Here is an 18,997-nt window from a genome sequence, read left to right on the forward strand (position 1 = left end):
AGGAAGGGCCCCATGGTGGGGGGTAGCAAGGATTCCCCGTGGCGTGGTGCCTTTCGGAAGGCCCGAGGGTGAGCCTCTCCCCACAGGTAGGGCCAATTCTGACCAGCAGCTGGGGTGGGAGCAAGCCGGGCCCTGCACAGACCCAGACCCTGTGCGGCCCACAAGGGAAGCCTGCCCCTCATGAGCCCTGCCTGCTGGTGCAGTCGCCACCTCGAGCCACGCTCCTCTTACCAGGGCCCCCGACATCTCGTGGGGTCCACACGGTCTCCCCAGAGCACTTCCATGACCTCCTGCATGGCAGGGTCTGAGGGTCCCGCGGCCTCACCGCCCTCCCACCAACACCCACACTCATGACACCTCCTTGCCGGGCCAGGCCCAGCCCCCACTCCAGGGACAAGAGGGACCTACCACCGGAGACACTGCCTGGGGCCAAGGGTCCTGGGTAGGGGAGTAGGCCCTGAAGGTGACTGTCACTCCCTGGCCTCGTCAGGGCCCGAGAGGCTCCGAGAGAAACCCAAGCTCGGACCACAGCCCTGGCGCCACGTCCAGGTGTGAGTGAGACTGGACCTGCCGCCCAGCAGGGGTGGGGACAGGAATGAGCTCCAAGGAGGGCACCGGACGCGCCCCAGCGCTGCTCACCTGTGTGTAGGTGCAGTTCTTCTTCCTGCACTTGTTGCAGGTGAACAGGTCTGTCTGCGTGCCGCCCGTGCGGGCCATCTGGTGCTCACGGATGGCCTCCTTGGTCATGGCCTTGCGGATCTCCTTCAGCTCGTCGCTGGCCATCTCCTGAGGCGAGGGGCCAACCGCTCAGCCCACGCTCCGCAGGCGCAGCCCCCAGCCCCTCCGACGGGCTCACCTCTGACGTCATCACTGCAATCTGCTGGGGCGTTATGGCGCCACACAGCACGTTCCGGCGCAGGTCGGGATTCTTGGCGTCCTTCAGGTTGGAGATGCGGCTCCGCACACGGTTCTTGTACTTCATGTCTGTGTTCCCGACGTCCCGGAAGATGCGTGCAGCCGTTTAAGGACCCGTCTGAGGCCAAAGCTGCTGCCCTCCAGCTGCCCCCGCCACACCACAGGGCCATGTTGGGTTGGGGGCCGAGGAGGCTCCGTCTGGCCACAGCCCACCCAGCCCTGGGGGTGAGCTGAGGGGCCACAGGGCTGGGCTCCCTAGACCCATTCCTGGCTGACAGGGAGCTTCAGGCTCAAGGCCCCAGGGACAGCACCAGTGGGCAGAATCAGCCCCTCGGCAGTCCAGGGAGGCCTCTCCTGGGACAAGGCTGCCCGACTGCCCCGGCAGGTGACCACCCCGGCAGGTGACCACCCCGGCAGGTGACCGCCCAGAGAGGGCCCTGGACAGCCTGGCAGTGGTGTCCAGCAGCCACCAGGGGGAGCCGGGCCCAGTGGCCTCCTGACTCTGCCAGAAACCCTGGGCCCGGAAGCCCCGCACAAAGGATATATTCCTCAATCTGGGCTGACAGACGCTCGCAGTCCGCACCAGTGGCCACGTGGTCATCTGCAAGAGGGAGCCCTGACAAGCTGCCCCACTGACTTCTCTGCCTGTACCACACCCTGGCAGCTAGCGGGGGACAGCCATGTCCCTGAGGGGCACTGCCCACGACCTCGGCACTCTGATATCCCCAAAGACCTCACCCCCTCCCGGGGTCACGACAATGGGCTGGCAGAGGAGGGCCATCTCTCTGGGAGTAAGCCTCTGGGGGCAGGCAGGGTCCCAGGCCACCCTGAGTCTGGTCTGTCAGGGGTCAGAGCCTGCCGGGCACTCACGGTCCGTCTGCAGGGCAGCAGTCAGCATCTCGCGGCACTTATTGCGCACGGCATCGCAGGTGACGGGCACTGGAGGGAAGGTGGTCATCCTCGGGGTGGGTGGTGTCCTGGGCAGCTCTGGCCTCCTGCGTCTGGAGAGAGGTAGGGCCAGGTGAGCTCAGGGGGCAGTGTGCACCCCAGTGAGACACTGGTCCCAGGAGAGCAGACGGCCTGGCACAATCCACGTCTCCAAACCCTGTCTGTGCTCCCGGCAGAGCCCAGCTATAGCTGTGAGCCTGTCTCCATCCAGCTGGCCGGGGAGGGGGGGGCCTCAAGGTCCCCCGTGGGTCAGGGCGCACTCCCCAAGTGGGAACAGGATGCCAGATCCCCAGCAACCAGCGCCTGGGCAGCTTCGCCAGCTGGTCAGGATGGGCTGTGCAGTTTCTGCCACCTCTTGGTGTTCACACCCTCCGGGAGGCCCAGAACACAGGCCTCCTGCGGACACCTCTCCACTGATGGCAGCCATGGCTGCTGCCAGGTGGGGGACAGGCAGAGACCTACAGCTGCCTGTGGGGGAAACAGGCTGGGGGTCACCCAAGGCCGGATTCTGCTGTCACAGGTAACCCCACTTGGCATGCATAGATGGGGACAAGGACAGCCCTCTCGAGGCTGCCTGATAACCAGGCTCTGTCCACCCAGCCCTTTGTGGAAATGAGCAGGGGCAGGCGGCTTCCCGGAGGAAAACCAATTCAAGCAGGTGTGCAGATGCGCTGCGGCCACACAGCCACACCCGGGATCCAGCCTGTCCTGCCCAGGCCCAGCCCCAGCCATGCCTCCCAGTCCAATCAAGGGCAGAGCAGTCTTTTGACCACAGCCTGTCACCGTGAGCACCGCAGCCTCCACGGCAACAGAGCCCTGACTGCACTTCCGGTCAGCGGTGTCCACACTGCGCATGCACGGTGGGAGAGGGGAGCCGGGCACCTTTGGTTCTGGGCGAGACTCTGCAGGAAAGAGGGGCCCTCGAGTGAGACTGAGGGGGCAGGCCACTGAGCACTAAACCCAGGACAGAGTGTCAGGGGACGTGGGCAGGGAGCTCCCACAGGTCCACTCAGGTGCGCAGCGGCTCTCTGCAGAGGACGGCATCGGGGTGGCTCGCTGACAGCCAGGCGGACACAACCCTGTGTCCCAGATGGTCAGCGCTCAGCCATGAGATGTAGTGTCCAGCGTGAGGCTGACTAGCCCTGTGCGTGGCCCCTCCGACAGCCCCTCCCTCAGAGCAGTGCCCAGGCACCCCTTCTCTGCTGAGGAAACTGAGGCTAGGAGGCAGGAGGGTGTGCACCGGCCTTCCGGGTGTGCTACCTGGGATCCATGGCCTCTGAGGCATCCTTGGAGGACGACGTGGGCAGAGGTGTGCCCCTCCCCCGCTCCCTGGCTTTGGCATCGGAAGCATCTGCAGTTGCCCAGAAACAAGAGGATGGGCCCATCAGGAGGGAAGGAGAGATCACCACCCAGGCGCAGCTTCAGCTAGACCACTAGCCCTGCCGTCAGCCCTGGCCCCTGGCCCCTGGCCCCGGCCCCCAGCACCGGCCAAGCCAGACAGAGCCAGGGCCAGGAGCCCGCCAAGCCTTCCTGCCGACAGGCCCTCTGCCCAACACGCCCTCATCAGCCTCTGCAGCCTGGAGGCCACCTCCCCGCACCCTCTCCCACACGCCCCAGCTCAAGCAGGCTGCCTCTGGGCCTCTGCGGTCCACCCTCCTGCCTGTCCTAGCTGAACAGACCAAACATTCCCCCGACAAGGCTCTTTCTAAACCCCAGCCTTAGGTGGAGCCAGGCCCAGGGCCTGCGCTGGGCTTGTGCCACGTGTGGCCCAATGGCCACACAGGCCCAGGTCGAGTGCCTGTTTCAAGGGTGTGCACAGAGCTGGGGAGGGGCCCCCCTCCCAGGGTCCAGAGGTGGGGCTGCCCTCCTGTCCCAGGCAAGGGCATTGCTATCACCCTAGTCACCCCACTGTACCCAGGAAGAGGCTGCCTTCTGTCCAGCTCAGCTCTCCTGGCCTGAGGCCGCCCCTTTGTTCCCTCTGAGCAGCTGCGGTGGCCCCACCTCCTCCCTCCCCGTCCTCCTCCCCTCCCCCTCTCTTCCTGGAGCATCTGGCCCTGCCCCCACCTCGGTGTGATCCCCCCCAGCTCAGTGCAGTCCCTCTAGGGCTCCTAGCCACCCCCCATGCTTGTCAGGTCAGTCCATGGCCCCCACTCTCTTGTCTCCCTGTTCTACATGGAACCCCCTCCCCAGCACACACCCTTGTCCCCCGCCCCCAGCCATGTCTCCTAGGCCACCCCTCCCAGCTGACACTGATGAGCAGTCACCAGTCAGCTCCTGGCCCCTGAGCTGGGCGCTTCCTGGCTCAGGTGTGCCCCCACCCCACTCCTGGGCGGCCCAGCTCAGAGGCAGCACTGCCAGCACCCTGCACTGTGCTGACCAGCAAGAGGCCAGCACTTTTTAGGAGCCCCATGCCCCAGAGCTCAGTCGGCACTGCCTGACCCGCACCGAGGAGCTTCTTCCAAGACTTGATGAGGGACTTGGCCAGCGCAATGACCTCCTCGTCGGAGCTCTGCTTCCGCAGGGCGTTGACGGACATCCCGACGCGGGTGGACTGCAAGGCAAGCAGCCTGGTCGGGTGGCAGTGGGGGCCTGTCCCGGACGTCAGAGCCTCCCAGCAAACCCTTAGCGGCTCCCACGGGGCAGGGGCTGGGCCTGGCGGGGGGAGGTAGACGCCTCTCTTCATGGGTACTGTCCCGTTTGGAACCCAGGAGCCTCAGCCATCAAGGACAGGATAGGTTGTCCTCTGACTCCCCTCCCTGTCTCATCGAGCACCAGAGAGGAGCAGGGACCCTCCCCTCAAGAACAGGTATTTGTGCCAGCCAAGGACGGGGTGGGAGGCGGTGGGCAAGCCCTGCCAGGTGCCCTTAGAACTGCTGTCCCCGGACTGTTCCCAGGAGCTGTCCCGGGCCTGGGGCAGGCAGGGACCTACCTGGAGCAGGTGCAGTGTGACAGGCATGGCCTTCAGCTCCCGCAGCAGGTCCATGGCTCCCTCCTGGAAGGAGAAGGGGGACCTTCATAAAGGACTTTAGATCTCAGTGGACAATCTCACCTCCTCCTGCCCACTGCAGAGGACATAGGCAGTGACAATTTGGAGATTCCACCTGGGGCCAGAGGGAAGCCACAGTTCCTCCACCTGGAGATACCCAGGGCTCTGCCCACGTGTTCTTACACCATGGCCAAGCGCCCTTCCTGCCTCCACCGCAGGGCAGGATGAGAAGGGAGTCCCAATCATTACAGGTCATGTGACTTCCTGACCCACATCTGTGGCAATGACCTCACGGGCCTCACTGTCACATCAGGTCACGGACCAAACCAGAAGGGAATGCCAGCCCCCGTGCACACTGGGGGCTGTTGAGGGCCACAGCCCCTCCCCAGCAGCCAGGGCCACACAGGGTGAAGGTAGCCCCAGGCTTGCTCACTCCCTGTCTGTCCACGCCCTGGTGTGTAGGGCAGCCTCTCCCCAGAGTGCCCCACCGGCCGGGAAAGGCCAACCGAGAACCCCAGTGTCCTGTGCTGAGGCCAGACCCTCAGGGCACCTCTGTTCCCGGCACAGCCATGGCCAATACCCACAAGGCTCACAGCCCCACTCCCGGTCCGTCCTCCAGGCTTCCGAGCTATCCCCAAGCAGCTGCCTGCACTGTTGTGACAGGCCCCCGGTCTCCTCCTCTGCCTCATCTCGCCACTCAAGCTCCATGTTTCCTCCAAGACCTCACACAGGATGAGGCCAGGCACAAAGAGGTCACACCTTCACTCCAGGCACAGTGCCTCAGTGTTCCCTATGGGTGCCGGGCCACTCACCCCAGGACTTTCACACCCGCTGCCCCACTGCCTGGAACACGCTCTCAGGGTATCTACGGGGCTCATGCCCACCCTCCCTCCAAAGCTTCGCTCAAAGCTTCTCGGCAAGGCCTCTCCTACTTATAACTGCAACTGTGCCATGCACCACCCTACCCTCCTCCTCTGGTTTGCTTCCAACAGCCCCAGTCCCCCGTGAACATACTGATGGGTTTCCTTGTGTGTATCCTTCCCCACACCATGAGGTGAGCTGACCCAGCCACTCAGATGTCCTGCAACCCACAGGCCATGGCGGGGGCTTCGCCTACCCACCCCCCATTCCAGGTGGCAGCTCTGTCCAGGGTGCAGTCCCCTGCTCACACAACCCCCCAGGCAAGCCCTGCCCCTCTGGCTGTGCAGAGTCCAGCCCTCAGGCGAACCCCTCAGAGGGGACACGTGATCACCAGAGCCAAAGGCACTGTTCCCCGACAGCACTGCACACCAGGGAATGTGGCTTCCAGTGGGCTCAAGACCAGAGAGGCATAAAACCCCCAAATACAGCCCCCAAGTTCCCCAAGGGGCCTCAGGCACTGGAACCCACCAGGAGCCTGCACTGGCTCTAACTCCCCACTCCACAGTGCCCCCCCCACTCTGCTCATGCTTTGACCAGACCCGCCCCGCCACCCACATTTGCTCCTGGCTTTATCTTTTGTGCTTTGTCTCCTTTAAGAAGGGAGGCAACTTCATTCTCTGCTCATCTCTGGAAACAGCTACAGATCATTCACCCACCCCTACCTTGTGCTGCTCACAGTCTCTCAGGGGTGTGAACACAATGGAGGGGGCGCTGCTTCCAGCATGAATGAATGAGTGGGAGCCCGCCCCCTTCCCAGTGTAGACCCCAGCCCAGAACCACGGTCAACAGGAAGCTAGACTCAATCCTGCTCAGACCAAAAAGCTTTCCCCGAATCCCCACTGCAGTCACACAGCCCTGGGGTGGCTGCGCAAGCCATCGAAAGCCCGTGACTCAGCCACCTTCACCACCCCGGGCTGGCCCAGCAGACATACAACTCAGCCCTGTCCCAGCAGCTCACAGTCTGGGTGGGAGGGCACAGGTCATGTTTATTGAGCCAGCCAGGCACTCCGTATGAACTCCTGGACCCCTCCCCACCTCCCATAAGGCAAGTACCATCTGCTAAGGATGCTGCTGTGGGAGGCTGTGGAGACTGCACAGGTTGCCAAGGTCATGATGCTGGAATTGGACCCCCACTGGCCTCGCCCCTCCCAGAGGCCTCATAAGCAGCCTCCGGTAGCTCCCTGTGGCCGCTGGACGACAGGCCCAGGCTGCACAGTGAGCGGAGCCGGCAGGAGGCTCCAGTGCCCAGACACTGCCAGGCCAGGCTCGCTCGACCTCCTAGGTCTCACACAGCAGTCTCTTTTCTGAGGGCGTCTACATATCTACCCACGCCCCAGTCGCTGCTGCCTGAGTCCTGGCTAAGGAAGGGGAAGAATTTATTAGAGAAACCTGGTTCTTGTAGGGTGGGGACAGACAGAGAAGAAAATGGGCCCCGCAGCCAGGAAAGGCCTTTGGCCAGCCTGTGAAGGGGGCTGACACCAGCCAGAAAGGAGTGCAGGAGGCATCACTGCTCCAGGGAAAAGGGGTCCAAACTCTCACAGGCGGCAAAGGGCATGGAAGACCAATGGGGGGCGAGGGCTCCAGGCTGGGGGCAGGGCTCGGCGGGGAACAGTGGAGGCCCCATGAGGATGCTCAGACCAGGATGGAGGAAGGCGCGGGGACCAGGGGGCCGGGAGGTCTGCAAGAAAGGGCTGAGGTGTAAGGTGGGGGTGGGGCCTAGGAAGTTGTCCACTGGCCAGGCGGGGGTCTGGAGTCAGGGGACGGGGAAGGGTGCAGAGCCCGGGTCTGCGGGGTCTCGGCCAGGCAGGAGGGGTCGAGTCCAGAGCGTGGCTCCCGGGACAAGGTCCAGGCCCGATCGCGGCCTCTGCGGGAGTGCGGGGGTGAAGGACAGGACAGGGGTCTCGGCCACGGGCGGGGGGCTCCCCGCGTCCCGGGAGTCTCTGCCGGGGCAGGGCCTCGTCCTGCCCCTCAGGTGGTCTCCCCGCCCTGACGGGGGTCGGCGAGCTCGACGGGGTCTCGACGGGGCGGGGGTCCCGGGGTCCTGGCGGCCCGCGCCCCTCACCGCGCTCTTCTTGGTCACCATCTTGTCCAGCCTCCGGGCGATCCGCGCAATCTCCTCCTCTTTGCCCATCATCGCCTCGGGAACAGCGGCCCCCGCGCCCGCCGCGCCCGCTTCCGCCGCCCGGCCCGGAACCCGGCCCCGGCCGCAGCCGCCTCCTGCGCCCGCCTCAGCCGACTCAGCCCGGCCGCGGGCGGCGGACCCCTGGCCCAAACCCCTGGCCCCCGCGGCCGCGCGTTGCATCCCGGGAAGTGTAGTCCCTGCGCCCGCCGCCCCGCCCACCGCGCGCGCCCTCGCCCCGCCCCGGACCACAACTTCCAGGAGGCCCCGCGGCGCGCACGGCCTCCTGGGAAGCGTAGTCCTGACGCGCCGCCAGAGCTCGCGGTCCCGGGGCCGCCCCCTCCCCCCCGGCCTCTCGGCTCTCGGGGCGGCCCTCAGAGCAAGGCCAGCGGGGCGCTCCCGCAGCGCGCCTCGGCCCCTCCGAGCCCCGCGCTCCGGCCTGGCCGGCTGTGCCCCGCTGGAAGTCCTGCCCTTCGCCCGCCCGGAGCCGCGCGGAGGTCCCCCGCGCGCTGGGAGGCCTCGCGTGGGGCTGTGGCGTCTGGAGGGGCCGGGGCTGCGGCGACAAGGCCCCGGTCTCCGCAGCCAGCCTGCCGGGGTGCGGCCCGGCTCTGCTCGCTGGCTGCTGTGTGCCTCGGTGTCCCCACCGTGAAACTGGGCCGGCAGTAGTGCCTGCCTCACAGGGCCGCCTGCCGTCAGGAAGATGTGAGCTGATTCACCCCTGAAGACGGGCCGGGCAGCGGAGCAGGGGCAGGCAGTTCTCGTCTCCACCGCCCGGCTCGTCCCGGGAAGGCCGGGCTGCACGCGGCCAAAGGGGCTTCCCCTGCCTGGCGGGTCGGGAAGGGGAGAGGTGCAGGGCAGCATCCCCGCAGATGCCTGCCTGCCACCTCCCCAGTAATGCAGCGGGGGCGGGGTGTTGGGGGATGGTGCAGACCGAGGGGCTGCTGTCTGTAGTGCTGTGAGGCCCATGGGCACTGAAGTTCAGGCCAAGAAACTATGAGGCCAGGTGGCAGGTGGGATGGCCAGATGACTGAGGCTGACCATGCCTGGAGCTCGCGGTGGCATTACATATGAATAAGCTCCCCAGTAGCCAAAGTGAAAAGGGAAATATGGTCAGTTATGAGATTCATTTTTCCCCCTATTAATGAGGGAAGAGATTCATCTTAATCATAAGGAAAAAGGATGGAATTCTTTGTAGAGAGCAAAGCTTTTCCAAAACACAAGGCTCTGTGATGGATGAACACAACACCTCTAGTTTCCGTACTGACTCTAATTCTGCCCCTCACTGTGAGCTGGGGCCGTAGCTCTGAGCCCAGCCCAACCAAGCAAGTCCTTGTGGCCAGAATCCCACGGTCTGAGCATGTGTGAAGCCTTTGAGGGTCCAGCCAAACCAAGGGAACCAGGAGAGGCTGGACCCACTGACCCTTCAACCACCCTCTCGATGGCTGGTAAGTAACCAACCAGGGTCCCACAGAACCAGCCCAGGAGCTGCCCTTGTGCAGGAGCCAGAAGGAACCCCAGAAAACATGGCTTCAGAGATCCAGGCTGCAAGGCTTCAGAGCCGCTCCCTGTCATCCACGGGGACCCTGGACACATCCATGGAGGCAGCCCAGCCAGCGCTCAGAGATACAGGCCTCTCCAGCAGACAGGGCTGAGTTGATTCGAAGCCCACGTAAAGGCAACCCTACCCTCGAGCTGGGGGACACCTCCAGACACCAAGACTGGAACTCCCGAGACAGAAGCAGCCCTGCTGGGTGGGAAGCTTGAACTCAGGTGGCCAGCACAGAGGAGAATGAAGCAGGCAGGTGTGTGTCCAGGTGACCCCAACATAGCTTCACCTCTAAGATTAAAGTCAGAAAGGAGAGGGCCAGGACAGGCCTCCCCGACGCATCACCACGCCGTCAGAGGAGTTTGTGCAGAGTTTGTGCAGGTTGCTCTGAGGTGCCGGCGGGGTGCCAGCACCCCCCACCCCCGAAAAAGTTGCTGTCATGGAGCCAGCAGTGAGGCTGGTCCCCATCTGATTTCTCCCCAGGACAGACAAGCACAAAGTTCTGGGGAGGGAGCACACACAGACACCTGGAAAACCGGACTGAGGCCCCACCCTTGACCCTGCCTGGGTCGACCAACCCGGTGAGGGGACTTCGCGTGAGGGATGCTTTTAAATATCTGGCTCATTTGAATGTTTCAATCCACAGAGATGCCCCAGCACAGTGCCTCTCAAAGCTTTATCCAGGCAGCTGGTTAAGAACAAAGAGCCCTGCCCCTTGCTGCCCCCGGGGTGGGGCCCTGGGGTCTTTGTCCCCTGTGATGCCTCTGTGCAGGTCGGAGGTACAGGCCACAGGCCAGCGGGGGTGCATGAGGAACAATGGGTGCCCTAAGGAGGGAAGAGGCTCAAGACGGCTGGGGGCTGCGTTTCAGGGGTGCAGAGGGTGTCCCAGGGGCTGGGAGGTGGGACGTTGGTCTGCGTTTCTATCCCAGCCCCAGCAACCTCCCCCAAGTTGTGGGGAGGGACAAATGTCCTGCAGGGCACGGTCTGTCGAGACGGCAGATGAGACAGAGACAGGGTCTGGGAGCTGTGGAGGGGCCAGGTAAGGCAGGAGGGAGCAGTGGGACGGGGGCTCAACAGTCCAAGGGGTCAGTGACCAACCTCCGGATGGAAAAACGACTACGCGGGAAGAAATCACCATCTGCTTTCTGCTGACCTCTGGGGAAACGTATCACCCCTTCAGTTATGAGCAAAGCCACGAGCCACCTCTGGTCAGCAGGGCCCGTGACTGAACGCAGCACAAACCACAGCCGCTTCACGCCGGACACTGTTGCTTCTGACGCCGCACGTCACTGCTGCTGAGAACGGCGGTGGCTGTTCAGCCCAGCCCCACATCTTGTTTTTCAGTGAGTTGAGAAAGACACACTCAGAGGGCTGGCCTGGTGGCTCACACCTGTAATCCCAGCACTCTGGGAGGCCGAGGTGGGAGAATGGCTTGAGCTGGGGGGTTCAAGATCAGCCTGCGCAAGAGTGAGACCCCGTCTCTGCTGAAAATAGAAAAAATTAGCCGGGCGTGGTGGCGTGTGCCTGCGGTCCCAGCTACTCGGGAGGCTGAGGCAGGAGGATCGCTTGAGCCCAGGAGTTTGAGGTTGCTGTGAGCTGTGGTGATGCCACTGCACGCCACCAGGGAAAGAGAGCGAGACTCTGTCTCAAAAAAATAAAAGCACTTGGGTTTCTATGCCACACGTTTTAGAAAATATTTTCATAACCACATGTTAGGATAATCGGTTTCCTGTATAATCCTATGAATTCTACTGTGCACACAGCCTCGGGATGTGGCAGAAGGACATGGTACTGAGGGGACCCTCGTTTGGGAGCCAGCTCTCTCCCTTGCTGAGCCACGGTGGAGGTCCCAGACCACCTGCCACGGGCCCTTGTCCTTCTCCCTGAGATGCCAGGTGGGCCCTATCTCCTGGGACTCGGGAAGGGCCACGAAAGACAGAGCTCATAGGAGCCTAGGATGTCTCAGTGGGTCTCCGTGGAGGCCCCCCAAGGCTGCAGACAGACGCAGCCCCAGATGCCGAAGCCCCTTCAGGACAAGGGCTGGGGGGTCAGGGGATCCCCGCAGGACCTGGGGGGCCTGGCGGTGGGCCCAGCCTATTGGGCTGCACGAGGGCATCTGGGGACCCTGATCGGATAGGTGTGGACAGGGTCAGCGGTGGCCTGGCCCATGGTAGGGCGATGATGGGGAGAAAAGAGTGGGCAGGACAGGTAGGGTGGATGGCAGAGGAGGGGCTTCCCACTTGGGGGCCACAGCCCCCATGACAGGAGCCCCGAGTGGAAGCGGCCTCTGCAGGGGGAGGGTGCGGACCCCTCTGGGGCAATCAGCCAGCCTGGAGTCTGGCGGGGCGGCCCTGCCGGTGGGTCAGCAGTGATGGCCCCAGGGGCCTGTGAGGAGCAGGGGCCTCTAGGTGGCAGGAGTGAGCCACAAACCAGCGGGCCCGGCTCCGACGCACTAGGAAGAGCCACAGCTACCTGGCCGGGACCATGAAGCAGCCAGGGCAGTGTGGCCAGTCCCGGCGAGAGGCCCTTGCTGGTGGGGCTCATGGCACTGCCCAACCCCAAAACTCCCAGCTCCACACTTTAGAAATCCCTGGTCCTGGGGTCCCTCGTGAACTTCCAACCTGTGGGAACTAGCTCAGAGCGTTCACACCCCAGACCCCTCTGGACCTTACCGACCTTGGGAACTTCCTCCTCCAAGGAGTTCCCCCAGCAAGCTGCCTGGGCCACCAGACCCTCCTGTGCCCTCAGGAAGCTTCGCCCTAAGGGTGACAACATCAGAACCACTGGATTCTTGGGACATTCACCCCGACAGGGTGCCGTCCCTCCAGACCCACCCCAGCCCCTCTGCCATTGAAGAACCTTCCTTGTTGAGGCATGTCTGGCACACATGCGCACACATGTGCTCACGTGTGGAGCCACCGAGAACTGGTTAGTGCAGCATCTGTCTCCCCGGGATGCACTCAGAGGGCAAGGACCGTGTGTTCCCCTCTCTGCCCCATCCCCAGCCCTGAGAACAGAGCGTGGCACCCAGTAGGTGCTCGGGAAACACGTGCAGCCTGAAGGGAGGAAGGGCCTCCAGGTGGAGGGGGACACGCTCCTGCGCCATGCTCCCTGCCATCAGGCCTGCCACGCCCAGAGCGGGAGCCGGGACAACGTGACCTGCAGCTGGGAGCAGAGGACCCCAACCAGGAGCCGCCACAGGGCGAGGGAGTACCCTGCTCACCCTCCCAGACCCACCTGCCACTGACACCCACACGAGACCTCCGTACCAGGAACCCCGTCTCCCTTGGGCTGAGCCCCACTTGGCTCATCCATCAGGGGTTTGTCGCCTCCTCCAGGAGGCCCTCCACACTTGTCTTCATGGACAGAGACACACGATCTGCCCTCAGGAGCCCTCTGAGGGGAAGACGTGGCCCAGCTTGGAGGTCTGAAGGGGTAGCCGCGGCCCTAACAGGGGTCTGGGGAAAAGCCCAGGGTCCACTCAGTGGGCCGGTTGCACCTTTGGCCCAGAGGTCAGCCCCCTCCCCCGTCCCAAGTCCAGGAAACATCGGAAGCTCGGGCCATTTATTTTTCTATTTGTGTCCCCCGCCCCCCGCCTGCCCAAGCTGGCCGTGACCCCAGTGGCCGGCATCCGCGCTTCCCCTCTGGCCGAGGCAGGGCCGCGGTGGGAACGCTTGTGCTGCCAAACTCACACAGAGCCCCCCGTGCTCCCGCGTGACCGATGAGCAGGGGCCCCACCGTCCCAGCCCGGGCACCCAGGGGCTGTCTCTGCACCCCATTCCCCCAGACCCTCCAGCCCACTGTGACCCCAGCCAGTCCTGAGGTCTTGGATGCTGGCCTCTGAGGACAGGCAGGGCAGTGGCCAGGGACTTAGGTCCAGCAAGAGTGCCCCGCTGCTTTGTGCCCGCAGATGAGGACAGGGGATGGGGACTAGACCCACTGCTCCTGGCTTTGCCAGAGCCGCAGCCAGACCTCTGGACCTCAGTCCCACAGTCTGCGGAATGGGAAGAGCCGCCGCCAGGGCAGTGACTCTCCCTTGGAAAGTCCCCAGCCCCGCCCATAGCCTTGGCCCAGGGCCAGCTCCCTCCCCTAGAGGCTGTCTCAGGGAGGCAGGAGGCGTCCCCAGAGGCCAGTGGCAGCCCTGGCGGCCTGCTCCAGGCTCGCTCTAACAATGCGCTTCCCCCACACAATTCCCAGAAACGCTGCCCTCCCTGCCCTGTCAGCCCGCCAGCCTGGCGGCCACCCCACCCTCCCCCCTCCCTGAGGGCCCCAGGCAGCCACGGGGTCAGGGGCTATGGGGGAAGCACGGAGGTCTGACTCACAAGGGGCAAAACCAGGGTCCCTGAGGCAGGGCCTCCCAGGGGCCCAGGCATGCTGGCCCGGGCCCTGCCCTCCCTCCCAGAGGGCCAGCAGGCCTGGGAGACCCCTGGGGCAGCTGGGGGGCAGTGCCCGAGGGCCAACCTTGGCGGGGGGGGGGGGGGGGCCTGCAGGAGCAGAGTCCACCCTCATGGCAGCTTTGCTGAGGCTATGGAAGCAAACGCAGGTCACAGCCCCCCACTCAAAACCCCCCCAAGTTCCCAAGTCCTACTCAGACGAAAAAGCAAGACCCTCCCAGACCCTGCTTGGTGCCCCCTCAGCATTCACACTTGCTGCTCTGCCCACAGCAGCTTCCCTGCCCCAGGGCCTTGCCACGTGCCCCTCCTCTGTGTCAAACACACCTCCAGAGGATTCCCCTGTCCCCTCATATATGTTCTTCAGGGGCTGCCTCAAAAGTCACCTCATGAAATAGGCAGTCAGCACCCCAAAACAGACCCCTTCCTATACCCAGCACCCCAAATTCTGACTTGTGTGTAGATTTGTTGACTGTCTCTCTGCACCAGAATGGAAGCCTCCCATGGGCAGGGATGTGGCCTGTCAAATTCTCTGCCAGTTTCCTAGAATAAAGCTTGGTGCACGACAGGTGCTCAGTAACAAACAAGTAGATGGATGGATGACTCCCGCCCCTGTGCAAGGCAGGAGAGGTGACCCCCAAGAACACAGACCTGCTCCTCCAGCCCATTTGGTAGCCCTAGCCGATTGGGCTACCAAAGCCACTTGTCACCAAAGCAAGGACGAGCAACTGAAAAGAAATGCACAGCTGCTTCCAGCCCTGCAGAGCTGCGGCCAGGTGGGCAGGTGACCCCTGAGGGGCCCTCTCCTGTCCTGGCCTCCCCGCAACCTCTGTTTCCCAGTCTGGCAGGGAGGGAGGGGCGGGGCCAGCCCGGGGCAGGGAAGCCACTGTGGGCATTGCCTTCCAGGGGCCTTGGTGTATAGTGACGCGTGCCAACATACACCCGGCAGTGCAGGGCACACAGAGAGCTCCCCTCTGCCTCCAAAGGGACCAGGGCACACACAGACCCAGCCCCATAAGGGCAGCCATGCAGCATGAGGGGGCAGGCCAAGGGTGGGGCCTCTGGACAGAACGTCTGGCGCCTGCTCAGCCCAGGCTGCCCTAGGCTCCCTCCTCAGGCACAGCCAGCCTTCCTTCCTGAGCTGGGCTGTTTCCTGACCCCGCCCTGCTGTTGCCATGGGAATTCAGAGCAGCCCAGGCCCCCCAGCCTGGTTCCCATGGAGCTCCTGCCCGGCAGCACTCGGGGAGGCCCACACAGCACGCAGCAACACCCAGGGACACACGGAGCCCTGCAACCACCCCCCAGAGCAGAACACCCCCCAAAAGCTTGCACAATATCCTCCCGGGGCTCACACAGCATGCCTGGACCCCCACTCTCATCCAGCACCCCTAGAAGTGGACACAGTCTGCGACGACACCCTGGGCACACACCCACCACAGCGTGACACCCCCAGAATTCAGGAACAGCTTCTACATTGCCCGGACCACAACCCACACCTTTAGACACCCCCCCCGCAGCCTGACACCCCACAAGCACACGAACACTCTGGTGGATGCGAGACACCCAGCTTTGCATGCAACTCTCGGGTCCACAGGACAGCAGTGAATGGTACACACGAAGCCTGACCCCCCACCCAACACTTGACAGCCACCACCCAGGCCAGCGTGAGCACTTGAACCCTCACCCTCTCACGCCTGCATGTGCCCAGAAAGCAGGGGGCACCCACTGCCCACCCCACTGCCCCTTCCCGAGCTGAAGCTGGCAGCACCTCAGAATCCCGGTGGCTCTGTGCACAGCAGGACAGACAGCAGGAGGGTGGGAGGCCAGGAGAACCCTCTGTCCCGAGGCAAAGGCCCCAGTATCCACCTGAACCAGACCTGTCCTTGGCCAAGAGACACACAAACACACAAGTGAGCTCACCTGGCTCTGAGGCATCAGGTGACCTCCTCAGAGACCCTGACCCCAGGAGAGAGGTTGAGGCTGACCCTGGCCTCCAATGCCCCCACCCTGGCCCTCAGAGGCCTGCAGCCTCCGCCATGTCAGGCCAGGCCAGGAGCTGCCACCGAAGGACCAGCTGCCGTGCAGAGAGGCAGGAGGCAGGATCTGAACTGGGCAGCCAGCTCCAAAACTGAGGTCTCAGGAGACCAGAAAGTCCCCTCCACCTGAAACTGCATCCGACAGGGACCCCCACCTCCACCCTTGGGGAGTAGGAGACTTCAGGCCCTACAGGATTCAGTAATTGGTCCCAGCCTCGCTGCTCCTGCAGCCGCAGGGGCTGGGCTGGTGGGAGCCTGGGAGGTCTGTGCCCAGGCAGTGCCTGGGAGGTCCCACCACCCCCGGAGCCGAGCCAAGCCAAGACCCCACCCAGAGCCACTGAGGCGGACTCCCCGGCATCCTTTGCGGAGCCTCACCCGAGGCTGGGGCCGTGGGGGCTGAGGGAGGGAGCAGGTGTCGGGCAGGGCGGGCAGCATCCACTCCATGCCCAGGCAGAGAGAGCTCACCCCCTGCTCTTTCTGTGTGGGGGCTGTGGGCTACCACACAGGCCCCTTCCCAAGGGTGGGCGGCAGGCAGCTGGGCCGGCCAGACTGAGGTGAGGCTCCAGAGACATAGGGGTGCCCCTAAACTCATCAACTTCTCCCCCTTTGAACAGGGCTGGGGCCACAGCTCAATGGCCAGAGAAATCTTAGTGACTCCTCCCTTTCTGGGCTTGGAGGGCCACACTTCACTGTGTGGGACCCCTGGTCCTCCACCCCTGGGTCCCCACTTCCTCAGGGAGTCCAGCTTGTCTGGCTCCCAAGGCCCTGGGTAGCCTCCGGCTCTTGGGTCCACCTTGCCCCACACCCAGGCTGACAGGCCACGCAGACCCCTGGACCATGTAGGATGGATGCCCCTCCCTCGGCAGAGCTGGCCACACCCACACCACCCCGTGCAGCCCTAGGAGTCCCCCAGCCTTGTGGCTCCGGGGTCAGGGCCACCCGACTGCAGTCCTCACCCCCGCTGCCGTCCTCACCTCTGCCGGGCAGTGTGCATGGTAGGGGTAGCCTGACCCTGCAGAGGGCAGGCGGCACCCCAGGGGGCTCCCAGGACATGACGCCAGACCCCTGAGTCCACAGTGCAGGCCAGAGCTAGAGCCACTGGCCAGCGCCACACAAGGCAGCTCTGGGGGGTGGGGGGCAGTGGGACAGGGGGCAATGAGGTAATGCCAGATGCTGCCCTCCACCAAGCTCTGGGCCACCTGGATCACTCGGTTCTCAGAGGCTGCAGAGGACCAGGCAGAGCACAGGGAACTACAGACCCATCCCAGTGTGCAGAGGCCTCCTTCCCAAGCCCTGGTGACCATCATCCTAGACCAGCCACCTCCCAGGCTGAGCCCAGCCCTGGTGACCCCAGACTGCACCCATAAGGCTGTGGATAAAGGTGGCCTCTGCCAAGTGCTGGCTGAGGGGAGGTCGGGGCAGCCCTGGCTCTTTGGACCCATCCCCCAAACTAGAGTCTTCTTCATACAGCCCCGACATACACCCTCCTGCCGGCCGCCCAGGCCACCCACCCACACTGACACCTGCTCAGAAGGGAGCTGGTAACACGTGGGAGAGGCCTGTGAGCCCACCCATCCCAGCAGCCACTGCCCTTGAGAAAAGCCAGAGACCCCACTGCCTGGCGCCCCCACTGCCCCCCGACTTGCTGGCTCTGGCTCAGCAGCCTCGATGGAGGTGCTGGGGCCCGTGAGTCAAACTCAGAGAACAGGCGCTTTGGAGACCAGCCCGGGAAACCCAGCCCTTTACCACTTCGATGATGGATGGCCACTGCCAAGACCTACATGACAGAGTGTGACGTGGGGACATGGGGAAGGGCTGGACACCCACCAACAGCCCCCAGGTCAGGTATCCGGTGGGGGTGCTGGCCTCTCCTGGGGGCAGCTCAGGAACAGCCACAGAGGGAAGCCGTGGACCCGTGGACCTGCCCCATCCGTAAGCACAGACTGTGCGGGCGAGAGGGGGACCTGGGCAGAACCAGGAGCCTCTGGCCATACAGGCCCAGGGTCACTGATACCTGTGGCCTCAAGCGATGGGGCTCCCCACGCTCGGGGCTGAGGCTCCTGACACGTAGGGGACTGCAGAGCTTCCCGGCTATGAGTTGTCACGCAGAGGGGTTGGACATTCTGAGACCTATCCCTCTCCAACAGAGCCACGCTTGGCAGGGGGAGGGCAGGACCTCTCTGGGAGAGACCCATCAGCTTCTGGAGCCCAGATCTCCTCCCAGTGGGGTCAGAGGGGACAGTGAAAATTAAGCAGACTGAGTCGGAGCACAACAGTGCACACCTGTAGTCCCAGCTACTCGGGAGGCTGAGGCAGGAGGATGGCTTGAGCCCAGGAGTTCAAGTCCAGTCTAGGCAACATATCCAGATCCATCTCCAAAAAAAAAAAAAAAAATTAAGATGAACAGAGCCTCCTCTGCAAAGAAACTCTCCCAGGTGAGATGGCCACAGGGAGGGGACACCAGGAAGGACCCACGTTCCCCAGCCTCCCTGGCTCCTCTGTCCAGCTTTGCTTTCTCTTGCTGCAGCGGCAGGCTGAGCAGGGCAGGGGAACAGCCAGCCACGGGGGGGGGTCCCAGCCTCCCACCCCACAGGCCCTGAGCAGCCAGGCTGGGGCCAGGGGCTCTGAGCCCTCTGTTCTCCCTTCTCTTCAAGGCCTCTGTGCAGCGTTACCCTCTCCCTTCCTGTCGGGAGTGCAGGAGGAAACACCAAGACCACCTTCTCCTAGAGCAACCGCTTGGGCAGCTCGGGGGAAGGTGTTCAAAGTCCCGCCGTGGTGCGGAAGGTTCCACGTGCGTGTGCAGCGCTGGAGGCGTAAGGGGCCTTTGGGGAATCAGCGCACACTCCCCCCGTGCGGGGCGCTTTTCCCAAGGTGCCAGACTCAAGGAGGCACTTACCCGCTGCTGGGAAGGCGGCCGCCCAAGACCTTGGTGCTAAAATATGGCCCTCTCCTCCCAGTGTAACCTCGTGTGGGGGTGGCAGCCAGAGCAGGACACTGCCGCCCTCCCCAATTACCGCCCGGGGGCCTGACTCCGTGGGTGGGGTGGCAGCTTAGCTCGGAAAGTCTCACAGCCCCAGCCCACATCAGCAGCCCTTTCCCACTCGGGGGTCTCTCCTTCAGAGAGGGTGCGGGGGG

General features: G+C 63.9%; 2 protein-coding genes across 2 annotated transcripts in view; one reads left to right on the top strand and one right to left on the bottom strand.

Moving 5' to 3' along the window:
* TCEA2 (transcription elongation factor A (SII), 2) overlaps positions 1-8,212 on the bottom strand; it is a 9,277-nt gene extending 1,065 nt beyond the window's left edge. Inside the window, exons 1-8 of the mRNA XM_012654631.1 lie at positions 7,833-8,212; positions 4,793-4,855; positions 4,309-4,414; positions 3,124-3,214; positions 1,786-1,916; positions 1,460-1,516; positions 857-1,011; positions 640-786 (exon numbers count right to left, since the gene is read on the bottom strand). Of these exons, the coding sequence (XP_012510085.1) occupies positions 640-786; positions 857-1,011; positions 1,460-1,516; positions 1,786-1,916; positions 3,124-3,214; positions 4,309-4,414; positions 4,793-4,855; positions 7,833-8,072 (990 nt within the window). The 5' untranslated portion in view covers positions 8,073-8,212. The remainder of the gene's footprint in view (positions 1-639; positions 787-856; positions 1,012-1,459; positions 1,517-1,785; positions 1,917-3,123; positions 3,215-4,308; positions 4,415-4,792; positions 4,856-7,832) is intronic.
* Positions 8,213-16,706: 8,494 nt separating this feature from the next.
* SOX18 (SRY (sex determining region Y)-box 18) overlaps positions 16,707-18,997 on the top strand; it is a 3,914-nt gene continuing 1,623 nt past the window's right edge. Inside the window, exon 1 of the mRNA XM_012654543.1 lies at positions 16,707-16,857. Within this exon, the coding sequence (XP_012509997.1) occupies positions 16,707-16,857 (151 nt within the window). The remainder of the gene's footprint in view (positions 16,858-18,997) is intronic.

This window comes from Propithecus coquereli, unplaced genomic scaffold (genome assembly GCF_000956105.1).
Source record: "Propithecus coquereli isolate 6110/MARCELLA unplaced genomic scaffold, Pcoq_1.0 Scaffold442, whole genome shotgun sequence".
Taxonomy (NCBI): Eukaryota; Metazoa; Chordata; class Mammalia; order Primates; family Indriidae; genus Propithecus; species Propithecus coquereli.